General features: G+C 32.9%; 1 protein-coding gene across 1 annotated transcript in view; it reads left to right on the forward strand.

The window, feature by feature from the left end:
- Nucleotides 1-15,348, forward strand: part of LOC125864339 (putative wall-associated receptor kinase-like 16) — a 104,319-nt gene that overhangs the window by 6,552 nt on the left and 82,419 nt on the right. The window contains exon 3 of the mRNA XM_049544299.1: nt 6,171-6,511. Within this exon, the coding sequence (XP_049400256.1) occupies nt 6,171-6,511 (341 nt within the window). The remainder of the gene's footprint in view (nt 1-6,170; nt 6,512-15,348) is intronic.

Consider the following 15,348-nt stretch of genomic DNA (forward strand, 5'->3'; position numbering starts at 1 on the left):
AGCTTTCTTACAAGCTTCAGACCATTGAAATTTCACTGTCTTCTGAGTTAACTTGGTCAAAGGGGATGAAATAGATGAGAACCCATCTACAAACCTTCTATAATAGCTAGCCAAACCCAAGAAACTCCTAATATCAGTTGAAGATGTGGGTCTAGGCCAATTTTGCATTGCCTCAATTTTTTAAGTATCAACTTTAATTCCCTCTCCTGACACAATATGGCCTAAGAATGTCACATACTCAAGCCAAAATTCACACTTAGAGAATTTATCATATAACTCATTGTCTCTCAAAGTCTGAAGAACTATTCTGAGATGACTAGCATGATCTTCTTCATTCCTTGAATAGATTAGTATGTCATCAATGAAGACGATAACAAACATATCTAAATAAGGTTTGAATACTCTATTCATAAGGTCCATGAATGTTGCAGGTGCATTGGTTAAACCGAACAACATGACTATAAACTCATAATGACCATAACGGGTCCTGAAAGATGTCTTTGGAGTATCACATTCCCTTACTCTCAACTGATGGTAACCTGATATGAGGTCAATTTTTGAGAAACAAGAAGAACCCTAAAGCTGATCGAAAAGATCATTAATCGTTGGAAGAGGATACTTGTTCTTGATGGTAACCTTGTTCAATTGACGGTAATCTATGCACATCCTAAGGGAATCATTTTTCTTTCTCACAAATAAGACCGGAGCTCCCCAAGGTGAGACACTTGGTCGAATAAAGCCCTTATCTAAGAGATCATTTAACTGCTCCTTAAGCTCTTTCAACTCTACTAGTGCCATTTTATATGGCGGAATAGATATCGGACGAGTATCTAGAAGAAGATCTATACCAAAGTCTATCTCTCTCTCAGGAGGTACTCCGGGAAGATCATCTGGAAACTTCTTTACAACTGGAACTGACTGAATAGGAGGTACCTCAACACTTGAGTCATTAACTCGGACTAAGTGATAGACACACCCCTTAGAAATGAATTTTCTTACCTTAAGGTACGAAATGAAACGACCATTAGGCACTGCTGAACTGCTTTTCTACTCTAAGACTGGCTCATTTGGAAACTGAAACTTGACTACTTGAGTTCTACAATCAACTGAGGCATAGCAGGCATAAAGCCAGTCCATACCAAGAATGACATCAAAATCTATCATGTCTAACTCAATTAAATCAGCTATGGTACTCTTGTGATTGATGAAAACGGGACAATCACGATAGACTCTCTCTGCTAGAATAGACTCACCAATAGGCGTAGAGACACTAAACGGTTCACTAAGTTGCTCAGGAATAACATCAAAGTTCATAGCAACATATGGAGTTACAAAAGATAAACTCGCTCCTAGATCTAGCAAAGCATAAACAGTAAAGTCAAAGACTTGAATCATACCAGTGACAACATCTGGTGAATCGTTTTTCTCTTGGCAACTGTTGATAGCATATAAGCGGTTTGTTCCTCCGCCAGTACCGAAAGTAGCCCTTCTAGGTGCAATTCTATCTGGTAGAGCAACTGAAGAGGACTGGGCTCTATTGCCATCATTACTATTTCCCTGCTTGTTCTTTGGACACTCTCGCATGAAATTCCCAGTCTAACCACACTTGAACAACTAGTGGAGCCCTCACGAAAAATATTTGAGTGGTTCCTACCACACTTGGCGCAGGCAGGAGGCTTACTACCCCCTTGCACCACACTTCCTTGAGAATAGGCAGGCTTAGTTCTGGAATTCTGACCATTGTACTCACCTTTGTTCCTAGGTGCAGGTGCACTAGCAGATGATGGAGCAGGTCCCTTCTATTTCTATTAGAAGGATGAACGGTTGGCATTACTCTTCTGCTGCCCGGACTCATTCCCTGTCTTAGTCCTCTTGTTCTTGAATTCCTCTCTACCCCTCAGCTTTTCTTTCTCTACTTGCTGCACATAAACCATCAACCTTGAAATGTCCATGTCCCCAATAAGCATTGCTGCCCGGCCCTCTTTGCTTGATAGACGGGACAACCCAACAACAAACAGACTCATCCTACTCCTCATGTCCACAACCATTTCCGGAGCATAGCTAGACAGCAGGGTGAACTTCAACTCATACTCATGAACACTTAGCGACTCCTGTTTAAGGGTAAGAAATTCTCGTACCTTAGCCTCTTTCAGTTCTCAGGGAAAGAAACGCCCCAAGAAAGCCTCCTCAAAATAAGCCCAACTCGCAAGTGGTGTATTCTCAGGTTTACCCTCCTTCCATTGGTCAAACCAAGTCCTAGCAACATTCTTCAGTTGATATGTAGCTAGTTCAACTCGCTCAGTATCAGCAACATGCATGACCTCAAATACCTTCTTCAACTCCTCAATGAAGTTCTCCGCATCCTCAGTAGTGCTCGAACCCGTGAAACTTAGAGGGTTCATCCTCAAGAACTCACGAATCCTTGAAGTGTCAGCTCCTTCCTGTCGAGCTCCCCTTTGCTGACCAACCTGATTAGTCACAGCTTGACTCAACATCCTAATTGCCTCTCTGAACTCAACATTAGTAACTTCTCCTTGAGGTTGCACCTCGGGTGCATTAGGTACCTCTTGCTCCTCAACATTTTGCCTAGCAGGGCGACCTCTGATAGCTCTTCGTGGAGGTATGATTATCTGAAAATACGTGCAAGCACGAATTAGAAGGAGACTTTTTAGAGATCAACTCTAACGCACGAAATGAGTGTGAAGAAGTGGATAGTTCCTAAATGTTGCAGCCTTCTAAATATAGATGTGACGTGCTTCACACCGATAAGTAAGACTCTACAGACATGGCTTCATAGACTTCCTAGGACTCTTGAACTCTGTGCTCTGATACCAAGTTTGTCATGCCCCGAGCCTACACCCTGGGCGGGACTGGCACTCGAGAACCATTGCTGGCCTAAACGAACCCCTAGCCTGGCTTATTTACTCAGCGGAAGACTTAAACTCAACAAAAATAAGCTTATATAGTAAATTAGAATGTTATAAAAGAACATTCAACTGGCCATTAAGGCAAACTCAAGTCTCAATAGGGGATAATGACAATGAAAAGACTAAAGAACTAACATTTGACAGTCTATGAAGTCTCTAAAACTACTGAGATGGATGTCGGGACAGGACCCCCGATCATCCTAATAAATGAAATACTGCAAAGAACTAAAAGCAATAAAGAAGTCCTCCGGAATGCAAAAAGGCTCACCACCGACTCTGAAGTGCTCAACTGGATCAACGGTGCGTCGGATGCCGATCCTAGTTACCTGAATCTGCATCATAAGACGATGCATGCTAACTAACATCAGTACATTGAATGTACGAGTATGCGAGTTGGAATGCTAAACAACATAGGCTTGAAAAGGATCTGGAAGGAACTTAAGAACTTACCTAGCTCAACTCAACATAAGTGAACTCATTTCAATATAAAGCAGTTTAAAACAAGTGCAATATAAAGAAAAGTTGTTTAAAACATGATATCAACTATGTGTGTATGCAAAGATACAATTAACTCTGAGATGTATGTAAAAATACAAAGTAATGCTATGGGAGTTTCTCTAACCGACAACCATCACATAAGAGCTATTGTGATGATACAACGATCTCCCTCACGCTGCCAGCGCATCCTATACCTTGCCAAAGGAATAGGACCTGAACTACTAAGTGGATCCACTAGTCTATGTGTAAAAGATTCATCTAAAAAGTATGACCATTTTCTACCCATGATGGCTACATGGTTTATGGGGATGTGAGTTGTTTGAACTCTCCCCCATATCGGTACTCAATACTACTCCCAAAATATACTAGCTCTTTGTGTTTTAAAAACATACTTCTTTCTATGATTTGAGATTAGTGCTCAAAAACTTAGCTCAAAGGCTATTTTGGAAATCAAAGTTTCCCCTCTTGCTTCATTTAGAAAGTGATCACTCTTTTCTAAAAACTAGCCCGAAGGCTCTTTGGGAATACTTGGTCCCCATATACTTTTTCAAGAAAATAACTTCAACTTTACTCTTTACTGAACTCAAAACTCAAGTCTTAAAACAAAGTTAAAACGTTTCCAAAAGACTTTCGAAAAACTTTTTGAACTTCTCTTAACTTGACTCTTGACTTTTCATGACTTTGATCTTAGCTGCTCTTGACTTGACTCTTAACTGGTCCTTGAATTGAATTATGGGTTCAAGGATTGTGATTTGTGATTGGAAAGATCTCATGATGTTTAGGAATGATTTAGATAGCTAAACATGAGAAAAGACCAAAAATCAATATTTGAGGGTGGGTCCGTGACATGGAGACATATTTAATTTTTGGTTTCGAAAATTACTTTTGAGGCAGAACGGTCCGTGACCGCTCCGTGACACAAAATGAATTTTCCCAAATCTGGGAGGTAGCTCCGCGACGCAGAGGTAGTGACAAATTTCGACTAACGAAATTTCTTCTTCGTTTTTCAGCTCTAAACCCTCTAAACTCCGTGGGTTCTTTTACCCAACATTAGAATCGATTAAATGTTCAAAGTACATCAGATTCTACTAAAAAACGAACCTAAAATCACATATTAGGATCAACCAACTCCACAACGAATTCAACGAAACAAGAATCTAATGAAACTTCAACAAACTCATTCAAGAACTCAATTTCTAAGCTTTCAAGAACTTAAATTCGCTGAAATAAATCATGATTGGTGCGTGGGAGAATTAACCCAACGCTTTGTGATCTCACATACCTTGTAGGAACCACCCCCGACGAAATCCACAAGCTAACCTCGGCGAATCTTGAACGTTCTTGCTTCCCCTTCTCCTTTCTCTTTTCTCCTAGCCCTAGCGTAAAATTCATTTTTTTCTAAATCTGACTTTACCCAATCAAGCTCCTAAAAACAAATTAATTAAGTTGGGTAAGGAAAAGACCAAGCTACCCTTCTAAAATTCGGATTGGACTTTCCATATTCGAACAACCCAACTTTCGAAGAGCATAACTTACTCATACGAACTCGGAATCGCGCAAACTCAGTGGCGTTGGAAAGATCATTCCAAGAGATTTCCAACCATATCTGGAAGTACACCTAAATCATTCTGAGCTAGGAGTTATGGTCATTTGAAGTTGACCAAAAACTCACTTTAACAATCTTTACCAAATTTCCAGATTTTTAAATTCTTCCCAAAAATAACTATTTCCAGATTTTAAACTTCCTTCTAGTTCTTTCTAGTTGCGAGGTGTTACACCGCTTCTAATTCTTTTTCTCGTTTTGTATTAAATAGATACATATCAAAAATATTTTTTACTTGTCGCTGCAATACTTTTTTTAAAATTAAATTTTTACTTATGTTATATTCGGTACACAAGCAAAAAAAAGTTCCTAAAAATATTGGTACATATCTAACACAAAACGAGATCTTTTTTTTAAAATAAAAATAAATTAGAAGTGGATGGTTAAATAGGATGAGGTAGGATTTTTCGTTTGGGGGGGGGGGGGGGGGGGGGCGAGGGTGAAGTATGATTTTTTTTAACATATTTTATAAAAGAAATCTTTTTTTAAAAAAAAGGACGGGGAATTTTTGAGGGGGGGGAGGGAGAGGGTGAAGGGGAGGAGGCGGTGGAGTGGAATAAGAAAAATAATTTAAATTTTATTTTTTAAGAAAATATTTTTTGGGGGGATAGTAATAATTTAATCTTTAACTTTTAATGTATATTAATAGTTTATTATTCAATTTTTGTCAAGGTGAAATATTTTATTCATGTGGAATGCTATGTATCAAGGTTTTTTCAAATAAAAGAGAGAGTGTATTATTGACCATTGAGGTGTGTTTCTCAAACTAATAAGTGATAATTTAAGTATAAAATTTACACTCTCATTAGTTTAGGTATGAAACTCAAAAAATGGATAGTTTAGGTCTGTTTTTTGATACTTTTATCATTTTATTTAAACCAACTTTGAGATTTACATGTTTCTCTTATATGATAGTTCATCATACACGTATCACATATGGCAAAGCCGCAAAGTATTACTTTTGTTTTCCCATATTCTTTTGTCTTTCTTACTATGAATTAAAAGAACTCCACATTTGGTATTTATGATGATTATGATATAAGACCAAGATCAACTCAATTATTTTTCTGAAATCCGGACTGTGTTTGAATAATACATAATGTGTTTGAAACAATAAAAGTTAAATTTAATGAATTATTCAGGTATCGGAATCGGCTTTATCTCCCTAGTGGTTGGGATATCCTGGCTCTATTTCAGCATCAAGAAAAGAAAATTGATTAAAGTCAGAGAGAAGTTCTTCCAACAAAATGGTGGTTTATTATTGAAACATAGAATCTCCACTAAAGAGGGTGGTGTTGAAGCAACAAGAATATTTACACTTGAGGAGCTCAAGAAAGCTACAAACAATTATGCCAATGATAGAATTCTTGGTCGTGGTGGCAATGGGATTGTATATAGAGGTGTGCTACGTGATACTCGCATAGTTGCCATTAAAAAATCTAGAATTGTGGATGAGAGTCAAATTGAGCAGTTTATCAATGAGGTGGTCATTCTAACTCAAATCAACCATCGAAACGTGGTAAGACTATTTGGATGTTGTTTGGAAGATGAAGTTCCTTCATTGGTTTATGAGTATGTCTCTGAAGGAAATCTTTATGAGCACATTCACAACCAACGTGAAGGGAGTTGGTTAACTTGGCAAAACCGTTTCAGAATTGCAGCCGAGATAGCCACTACACTTGCTTACCTTCATTCATTTGCGTCCATACCTATAATTCATAGGGATGTTAAGTCTGCCAACATATTGTTAGATAATGCTTACACAGCTAAAGTGGCAGATTTTGGAGCTTCAAAGTTAATTCCTCTGGATCAAACACATGTGGTTACATTGGTTTTAGGAACATCAGGGTACTTGGATCCTGAATATTTCCAGACAAGTGAACTGACGGAGAAAAGTGATGTTTATAGCTTTGGAGTAGTTCTGGCAGAACTTTTGACAGGGTTGAAACCTATAATTAGAGATAGAAACGATGAGCAAAAGAATTTGGCTGATTATTTTGTTTCATCCGTGAATAACAACCACTTATTTCAAATTCTTGATCATCGTGTTTTGCAAGAAGGGAATCTTGAGCAACTCCAAAAGATAGCTGAGCTGGTGAAGAACTGCCTTAAATTACACAGAGAAGATAGGCCTACAATGAAGGAAGTGGCTATTGAACTTGAAGGTTTGAGGAAGTTTACTGGAATCTCTTCATCTAATCAACATGGACAGGGGGATAATGATCAGGATGAATTATCAGATCTATACACAGTTCCAATAGACTCCCTACCCCCAATTTAGATAGTTCTCACATAATGCATCCTACATACACAATTCAAGTTGATGTTATGTATTCCTTTCCTTTTTCCTCTCAATTTAGATTTTTCTTTTAAGATGCAGTGTTGGAGATCTTTGCAGATTATATATAATCGACCTTTTAATGATAAGAGTTTTTTTTCTTTTGTTGTATATTGCATTTTGACAAAAATAAATAAATCCAATAGTCAAATCATTTGAAACAATTTTATTTCAAGCCAACCTTACCTCAAAATGTGAAGAGTAGAGAGTTAGATAACAGAGAAAAGCTGCAATGTAAACAGAGAATCATTGCTTATTTTATCTTTCAGTTTCCACTCTCATTAGACCAAAGTCCGAACCCAACAAAGATGACTTAAAACGCAACTAATAACATCTTAAGGATTTGGGAATTAGAACTGTTTAGCCAATTGAAAATGCATTCACAAAATGGCTAGTTTTCACCTTTGGCATCCATTTTCGGTTGTCGATAAATCCAATTAAATTACCACTAAAAGTCACAAGCTTTAACAGTAATTGTTTAGCTGCTGCAATTATAATAGCTGCTAAATCCAATCCGAAAATGTCTAAATATGCACTTTTTACATACATTTTTATTGCTGGTAAATCCAATTAAATTGCTGGAATCATCCTCTTAACAACAAATTTAAGGTGCATTATATTCTAAGACATTGAAGTTTTTAGCGGCAGTTGCAATGGAAATCAACACTATATAGAAAATAGTCTTAAAAATGCACTACTTAGGGACTAGGAGAATACTCGCTTCAAGAGACCTCATGCATACTACAAATGCCCTCTACTTCTTGACAAAGTAATCTGATCCTTTGCTACTATTTGCAGCTGTTGGGCAAGTTACCAAGGGTACGGTGGAAGAGTCTCATGTTTGGCAGCGTAACCAAGCTAGACCAAAACCTTCTTTCATCATGTGTCTGACCTTACAACAATGACTACTAACCAGTGATAAGACTCATCAAATGGGGAATAAAGGCTGATCCATTGATTGCTATATAGCCTGAAACTCATAATCTTCTATTTGTCCGGTGCCCAATATCTTGTCTATGAGGTCTAGGTATGGAGGAAAATATTTTCCTAGGAAACAAGTGAATTTCCGACTTATTTTCTAATGTTTGGTATGAAAAGACGTTTCAAGTTTGTTCATAACTCTATGTATAGGTTACAAAAAGGTCTTTAGAAAATGCTGCTAAAGCATTTACCGGCCATTGATTATACATGGGGTTGCTAAATCCTTTAAGGGGCATTTCACAGAAGTGCCAATGAAGGTAGTTTGCTGCTAAAATTACAGGCTATAACGGCAATTATTATGGCTGAAAATCCAATCACCCAAATGACCTAATCACACAACTAAATTGACACTAAAACTCACAGGTTTTAAAGCTACAATAATTGTTTAGACACAACTGTAATAGTTACTAAATTCATTGCGAAAGTGTCTAAGTTCGCACTTTTAGGGTCCATTTTTTGGGAAAAAAGTCACCTTCTTATAAGCAGCAATTTTAAGGTGCATTTTATTGTTTTTTGGCGACAATGCAAGTCTCTAGGACATCATTTTTTGGCGCGAATGCTGCTACTGAAAAATTTTGAGCTGGAAGCTATGGTGGGAAAGAGGTAGTGCATTCGGTTCTGGAGGTAATCAGAATAGAACGACAACATAAGATTCATGCTATCGGCAATGGCGTTCTCCGGCAGACAAATCCATTCATAAACTTGAATCTGTATGAAGCAAATTAAACTGATGGGAGAAACCATGAATTTGAATATGAATATGTAAGATGAAGACAGAACATGGAGTTGTGGAGGAAGTCTTGGCACATGCATTTATTTTAGCCGTTAGTTTTTTTAACAAAAGTTAACCGAAGAATATTTATTGCAAAATTTGATATAAACAAATGATGATTTTTGTTCACAATTATAGCATAAAGATATACTCTAAATTTGAGTTATACTCCAGAAATGATTTTAGCTCAAAACTAATCACGCATTCACAATCGATTTATACTTCAAACTAATTATAACACTTGAATTATGTATAGACCTTGCATAAGAGAAAAACACTCATGAGTGAATCAAATGTTTATACCTCTTTTGGAAAAAAAGATGAATTAAGAGTGTGAAATAATATATCTTACAAATCAATGTAATCATAAAAAAAACACGAATATTATCGAATGATTATGAGTAAGCTAATTAAAGTAGTTCATCACAACGCGAACCACATGCATTTTACCTAGAGTATATATAAATTAGCTATGCAGTCAACTTTATGTATACATTAAACTAATTATTTACCACAAACTCATTGAAGATGATTTTATCACAGTCAATATATACTTCAATTTAATTATAAAAGTATTCATCAACAAATTAAAATCATATACTTGAAATTGAAATCCTACCCTTAGTAGGATTCAGAATTTAAAATAAAAATATTAAATTAAAAGTGAAGATTTGTTGAAATAACATAAATAAACATTGATTTGAAGTTCCAGTTCCAATTTGAACTCCAAATTGTATAAACAAACGCCTATTATATTCATGTTGGCTCAATATAATAAAGAGAAAATTTCAGAAATAGCAAAGATAATAGACATACTAAGATTTTATAGTTACAATTTTGGTAATTGCACTCTGTAGCTATAGTTCCGTTCGTTATGGACGTTGCAGTTTGTATATTTTGCTTGCCCGTTTGTATATTTCATTTGCAAATATTCAAACAAAGTAAGTATATATAACTTTTGTATTTATATATTATGAGTTTTTCAGAATTCCGTTTGTATATTTAGCTTGCCAGTATACAAACAAGGTAATTTATTATGATTTTTTCATAAAACGTATACAAATAGTTAGGATAAACATATACAAATTGTGGATTTATACAATCATGAATCAAATTATACAAATTCTAGATTTATACCATTAGGAAATCGAATAGCAAAATTTTGCGAAACTATAGCCACAAAGTAAAATAATCAAAACTATAGATATATTACACAATATACTCTAGATAATTGTCATTTCGTGTAAATTTCCATAAAATGAACCTCACTCATTAGGAAGTGTACATGACCTATGTTGAACCAGTCTTATGCTATGACATTTCAAGTTCAAATGGTCGATATTCAATTGTCTATCTCTAGCAAATTACATCCAAGTACTATTTAAATTTTTATTAAACAGTATAGTTGTGTGCGCACAAAAATAAATTATTACGTTATGAAAGTTATATGTCTTTATTGGAGTTTACCTACGAGTTTTTCTTTTTTTTAAAACAAAAAATAAAAATAAAAATCTTTGAGTTCTAAGATTTTGATTTTTCAAAATATCAACTTGAATTATAGTAGTGTAATTTAACTATTTCACCTTTCTTTGATGTTTATATTTACTTATTAGTTATTACTATATTTGTTTGAATCCGTCATGATGAAGCAATCAAAGGACGTATAATGATGTTATGNACCAAAGTAATAATATTTAATCCCTTAAATATACTTTCTAATATAAATCATAAGTAAAACTTAAAACACAATACTTATAAGTATACCTATTATAGATGTAATTCAAACATAAAATATAAACGTAATCATTATGAAAGGCAATAACCAAAAAGGGACAAAAGTGGTTAACTCCAACTTAATTCTATGCCTAAACATTATATATATATATATATATATATAAAATTCGGCTTTTTTCGGTTTTTCGGTTTTTATTTTTAAAATCCAAAACCAAACCAAAAAACCAAACAAAGTAATTTATTAATCCAAAACCAATCCGAAAAACCAAAAAACCAATCCAAATAAAAATTCGGTTTGATTTGGTTTGGTTATTCGGTTTAATCCGAATAGTGCACACCCCTAGGACGTATAATGATGTTATGGTTGACATTTTTGTTGTAATATGCAAAAATCTTATGGTTGATTTAAAAATTTACTAGCTAAATAATCTATAAGTAAATCATTGTTTTTTTTTTTTTTTTAAGTAAATCATTGTTTGATATTATATATTAAAAGAAATATGTAATGGTACGTTTGTTGTATTGTGGCAACAATGCTACGATATAATTTTGTTTTAATCCGTTCAATTCTTATTTTGAGTTCAAATATTTCTAATAGATCTTCTTTTAAATAATATTTTAATTAATCACCCATTAATAAATAATGCATATTGTTCTCCGTCAGACAATTCATGAGTAAATATCTCAAAAGGTCATCCAACTTTGAGAATTCATCTTATAAAGTCATTCAACTTTATTTTGTATCAATACAATCACTCAACTTTGAGTTTTCTTTTTATAAAATCACTTTGAGTTTTTTTTTTATAAAATCACTCAATAAAATTTATTATAAGAAAATTATTTAACATGATAAAACTTTTTTGCTTGAGGTTGAGTTTGAGTTTCTTTTCTCTCTTCCATAAATAAAACTTTACTCAAATATCTTTCTTTTTTATTTTTGGTAAATAGAGAGAAATTTTATGCATACTAAACAGTTACTATATTCACTCGCATAATACTAATGTTTCGAACTAAATTAGATCATTACAAATCAAAGAGGAGATTATGCTTAGACTATAATTTCCTTCTTTAGCTGCTGCCTGCTAGTAGACTCGAGAGAAACATTGTTGGAGGATTCTTCATGAAGACGTTTCTATTGTTAATTAAGGTTATTTCCTATTTTGAAAAGGGAGTAATTTTTTTTGTAATTATTGCACAAAAAAATAGTAAAAGAAAAGAAGAATAACATATAAAGGATTAAGATTTGAGGAAAAAAGTTAATTTATTTTATCATGTCAAATTATTTTTTTAATGATAAATTTGATTGAGTGATTTTTTTGATACAAAACAAAGTTCAATGACTTTACAAGGGAATTCCTCAAAGTTGAATGACCTTTTGAGATATTTACTCATAATCCATTCATAAACTTGAATTGGTATGAAGCAAAGTGATGGATAAACTATGAATTTGAATATGAATAAGTAAACAAAAGTTAACAGAAGGATGTTCATTATAAAGTTTGGAATAGTTGAAAAATATTTTTTGTTCACAATTATAACATAAAGATATACCTTGAGTTATACTTCACTCAATACTCATCACAATCATATTACATATATACTTCAAACTAATTATAGAAGTATACATCTACTAAATGTATATATAAATTAGCTATATAGTCGACTTTTTATGTATACACAAACTAATAATTTACGACAAATTTCTTGAAGTTATTCTATCACAGTCGATGTATACTTCAATTAAATTATAAAAGCATACATCAATTAACTATATTGCATATCAATTAGATATACAATCAACTTCAGGTGTCGATCTTTACATATCTTAAATTAGGATAAAAATATCGTCCCCCCACAGTTCCATCCTTATTAGTCGGTTTTTGTATACTGTCCAATTCTTACCATCTTACCGAATAAGAAAATCATAATTCATAAATAAGTAACAAAAATATCGCAAGACGTCATATTAAGTAATCTCATATTTTTATGTTTTGATATAAATAAATATTTGTACATGTTATTATAAATTTTCAAATACACAAAGATTCAATGGTCCAATAAATCAACAATTGTATTAATTAACTATTATTCAATATAATCCTTCAAATAGTATGAACAATCTCTTCACATCTAGTGTGTCTCTTACACAATTTTAAATTATGAATCTTTTTTTAAAATAAATATTAAAATCATATACTTGGAGTTGAAATCCTGCCCTTCAGGCTTCAATAGGATTTGAAATTTAAAATCAAAATATTAATTAATTAAAATTAAATATTTGAAATATCATAAATAAACATTGATTTGAAATTAATATTTGAACTCCAAATTATATAACCAAACGCCTACTTATAAATTATTTTTCAAAGAACATAGTGGTTTACAAAAATCTAATCTCTGATACAGGTTGGCTCAATATAATAAACCTTACTCATTATGAAGCGTGCATGACCCATGCATGTTGAACCAGTCTTATCCCATCACCTTTCAAGATCAAATTGTTAGCTTTATTAATATTCAATTATCTATCACTAGCAAAGAACATCCAATTACTATTTTAAATTTTATCATACAGTATAATTGTGTATGCACAAAAATAGATTATTATGTTATGAAAGTTATATGTCTTTGTTGGAGTTTACCTACGATTTTTCTTCTTTTTAAAAATATTTTGAGTCCTAAGATTGAGATTTTTCAAAAGGGATAAGGCATAAGTATCCCTTAGGCTATGATCGAAATTCCAGAGACACATATTAATTAAATTAAGGTCCTATTACCCCCTGAACTCATTTTTTATATAATTTTGTACACCTTTTGAGTTATGTGGCACACTCTGTGACTCCACGCAGTTCAAGCGCATGAGAGATATTTGGATGTCACGTAAGCCAAAAAGGTGTACAAAATTACAAAAAATGTGCTCAGGAGGATAATAGAACCTTAGTTTAGTTAAGATGTGTTTCTGGGATTTCGGTAATAATCTAGGGGTACTTCCGTACTTGTGCCTTTTCCCTTTTCAAAATATCAACTTGAATTATGCTAGTGTAATTATTGAGAAAATTTCTTCTTCAACGGGTAATTAGAGTTTTACCTATTGAAAGTGATTTAACAGATAAATTTTAAAATGCAACAAGACAAGGCTATTGACTTCGTCCAAAGATGACCTACTAATTGAGTATCTAATTCTGAAAAGGTTAAATAAACGTCAGAGAGACTCAAACATTTGATAATTTAAAGTAAAATAAATAAATTGAAGGCCTTATAATTTTTTAATAATAGTTACTAATACTTTTTTTTAATTTAAAGTTAGTTTATTCATCTAATCTTTTTTAAAATGCAAAGTTGATAATATATTTCTTTAAAAAATATTTTAAGATGTAAAGTTGATAATATATTTATTTAAAAATTATTTCAAGATGCAAAGTTGATAATATATTTCTTAAAAAATTATGCTAAGATTCAAAGTTGTATCTTTGTTTTTATATGAAATTTTTTACTTGTTCTATAAATAGTACTTCTTCTGTTTCAATTTATTTGTCCGATTTTGATTTATCACAAAGTTTGAAGTTTAATAAGAAAGTAAAGAAAACTTTTGAATCTTGTAGTCATAAACTTAAGATTAAAACAAACTATTCAATTTTTCAAAATTATTTTTAATAATACTTATAATAATTTTATTATTGCTAAAAAAATAAAAATACCACTCAAATTTGAGAACCTAAAACAAGTGACTTATTTTTCAATGCATAGAGCATCTCATGACGTTTGAATGATTTATCAAACATACGTAATTCTTAATAAGGTACTTCAAACAACTTTTTAAATATAAAAAACGCATTTGAAAATTATATCCATTATGCTATAATGGTTTTTTTATAGAGAAACTTTCACATATAGCAAACAAAAAAATCATAATTGTATGCTATAGCAAAGTTTGCATAATTGCGCTCCATAGCAAACATATATATGTATAATTCGCTATACATATATACAAAAAGAAGCAATTGTATAATTCGTTGGCTCCTCTTCAGAATTGTATAATTTCGCTGGCAGTCCATTTGTATAAATTGTTGTTAGCCTCTCGTTTGTATAAATCGTTGACAAACATAAATTATACATTATACAAGCATAAAACTGGGCAGGGGAATATTTTTATTGTATAATTATAAGTGTATAGGACGAATATATATGTATTTGTATGTGTATATACAATTTTCTCGCGCTTTATACAAACAGAAACGCAATTTATACAATTCTGTTGTATAAAACGAGAAAGAGAGAAAGACAAAAGAGAACTGGGCAGGGGAATATTTTTATTGTATAATTATAAGTGTATAGGACGAATATATATGTATTTGCATGTGTATATACAATTTTCTCTCGCTTTATACAAACAGAAACGCAATTTATACACTTTTGTGTATAAAGCGAGAGAGGAGAACACAGAGGGAGTGAGCGAGAGAGGAGAGTGGCGAGCGAGAGTTTGAGGGAGAGAGAC

Source organism: Solanum stenotomum, chromosome 5 (genome assembly GCF_019186545.1).
Source record: "Solanum stenotomum isolate F172 chromosome 5, ASM1918654v1, whole genome shotgun sequence".
Lineage (NCBI taxonomy): Eukaryota > Viridiplantae > Streptophyta > Magnoliopsida > Solanales > Solanaceae > Solanum > Solanum stenotomum.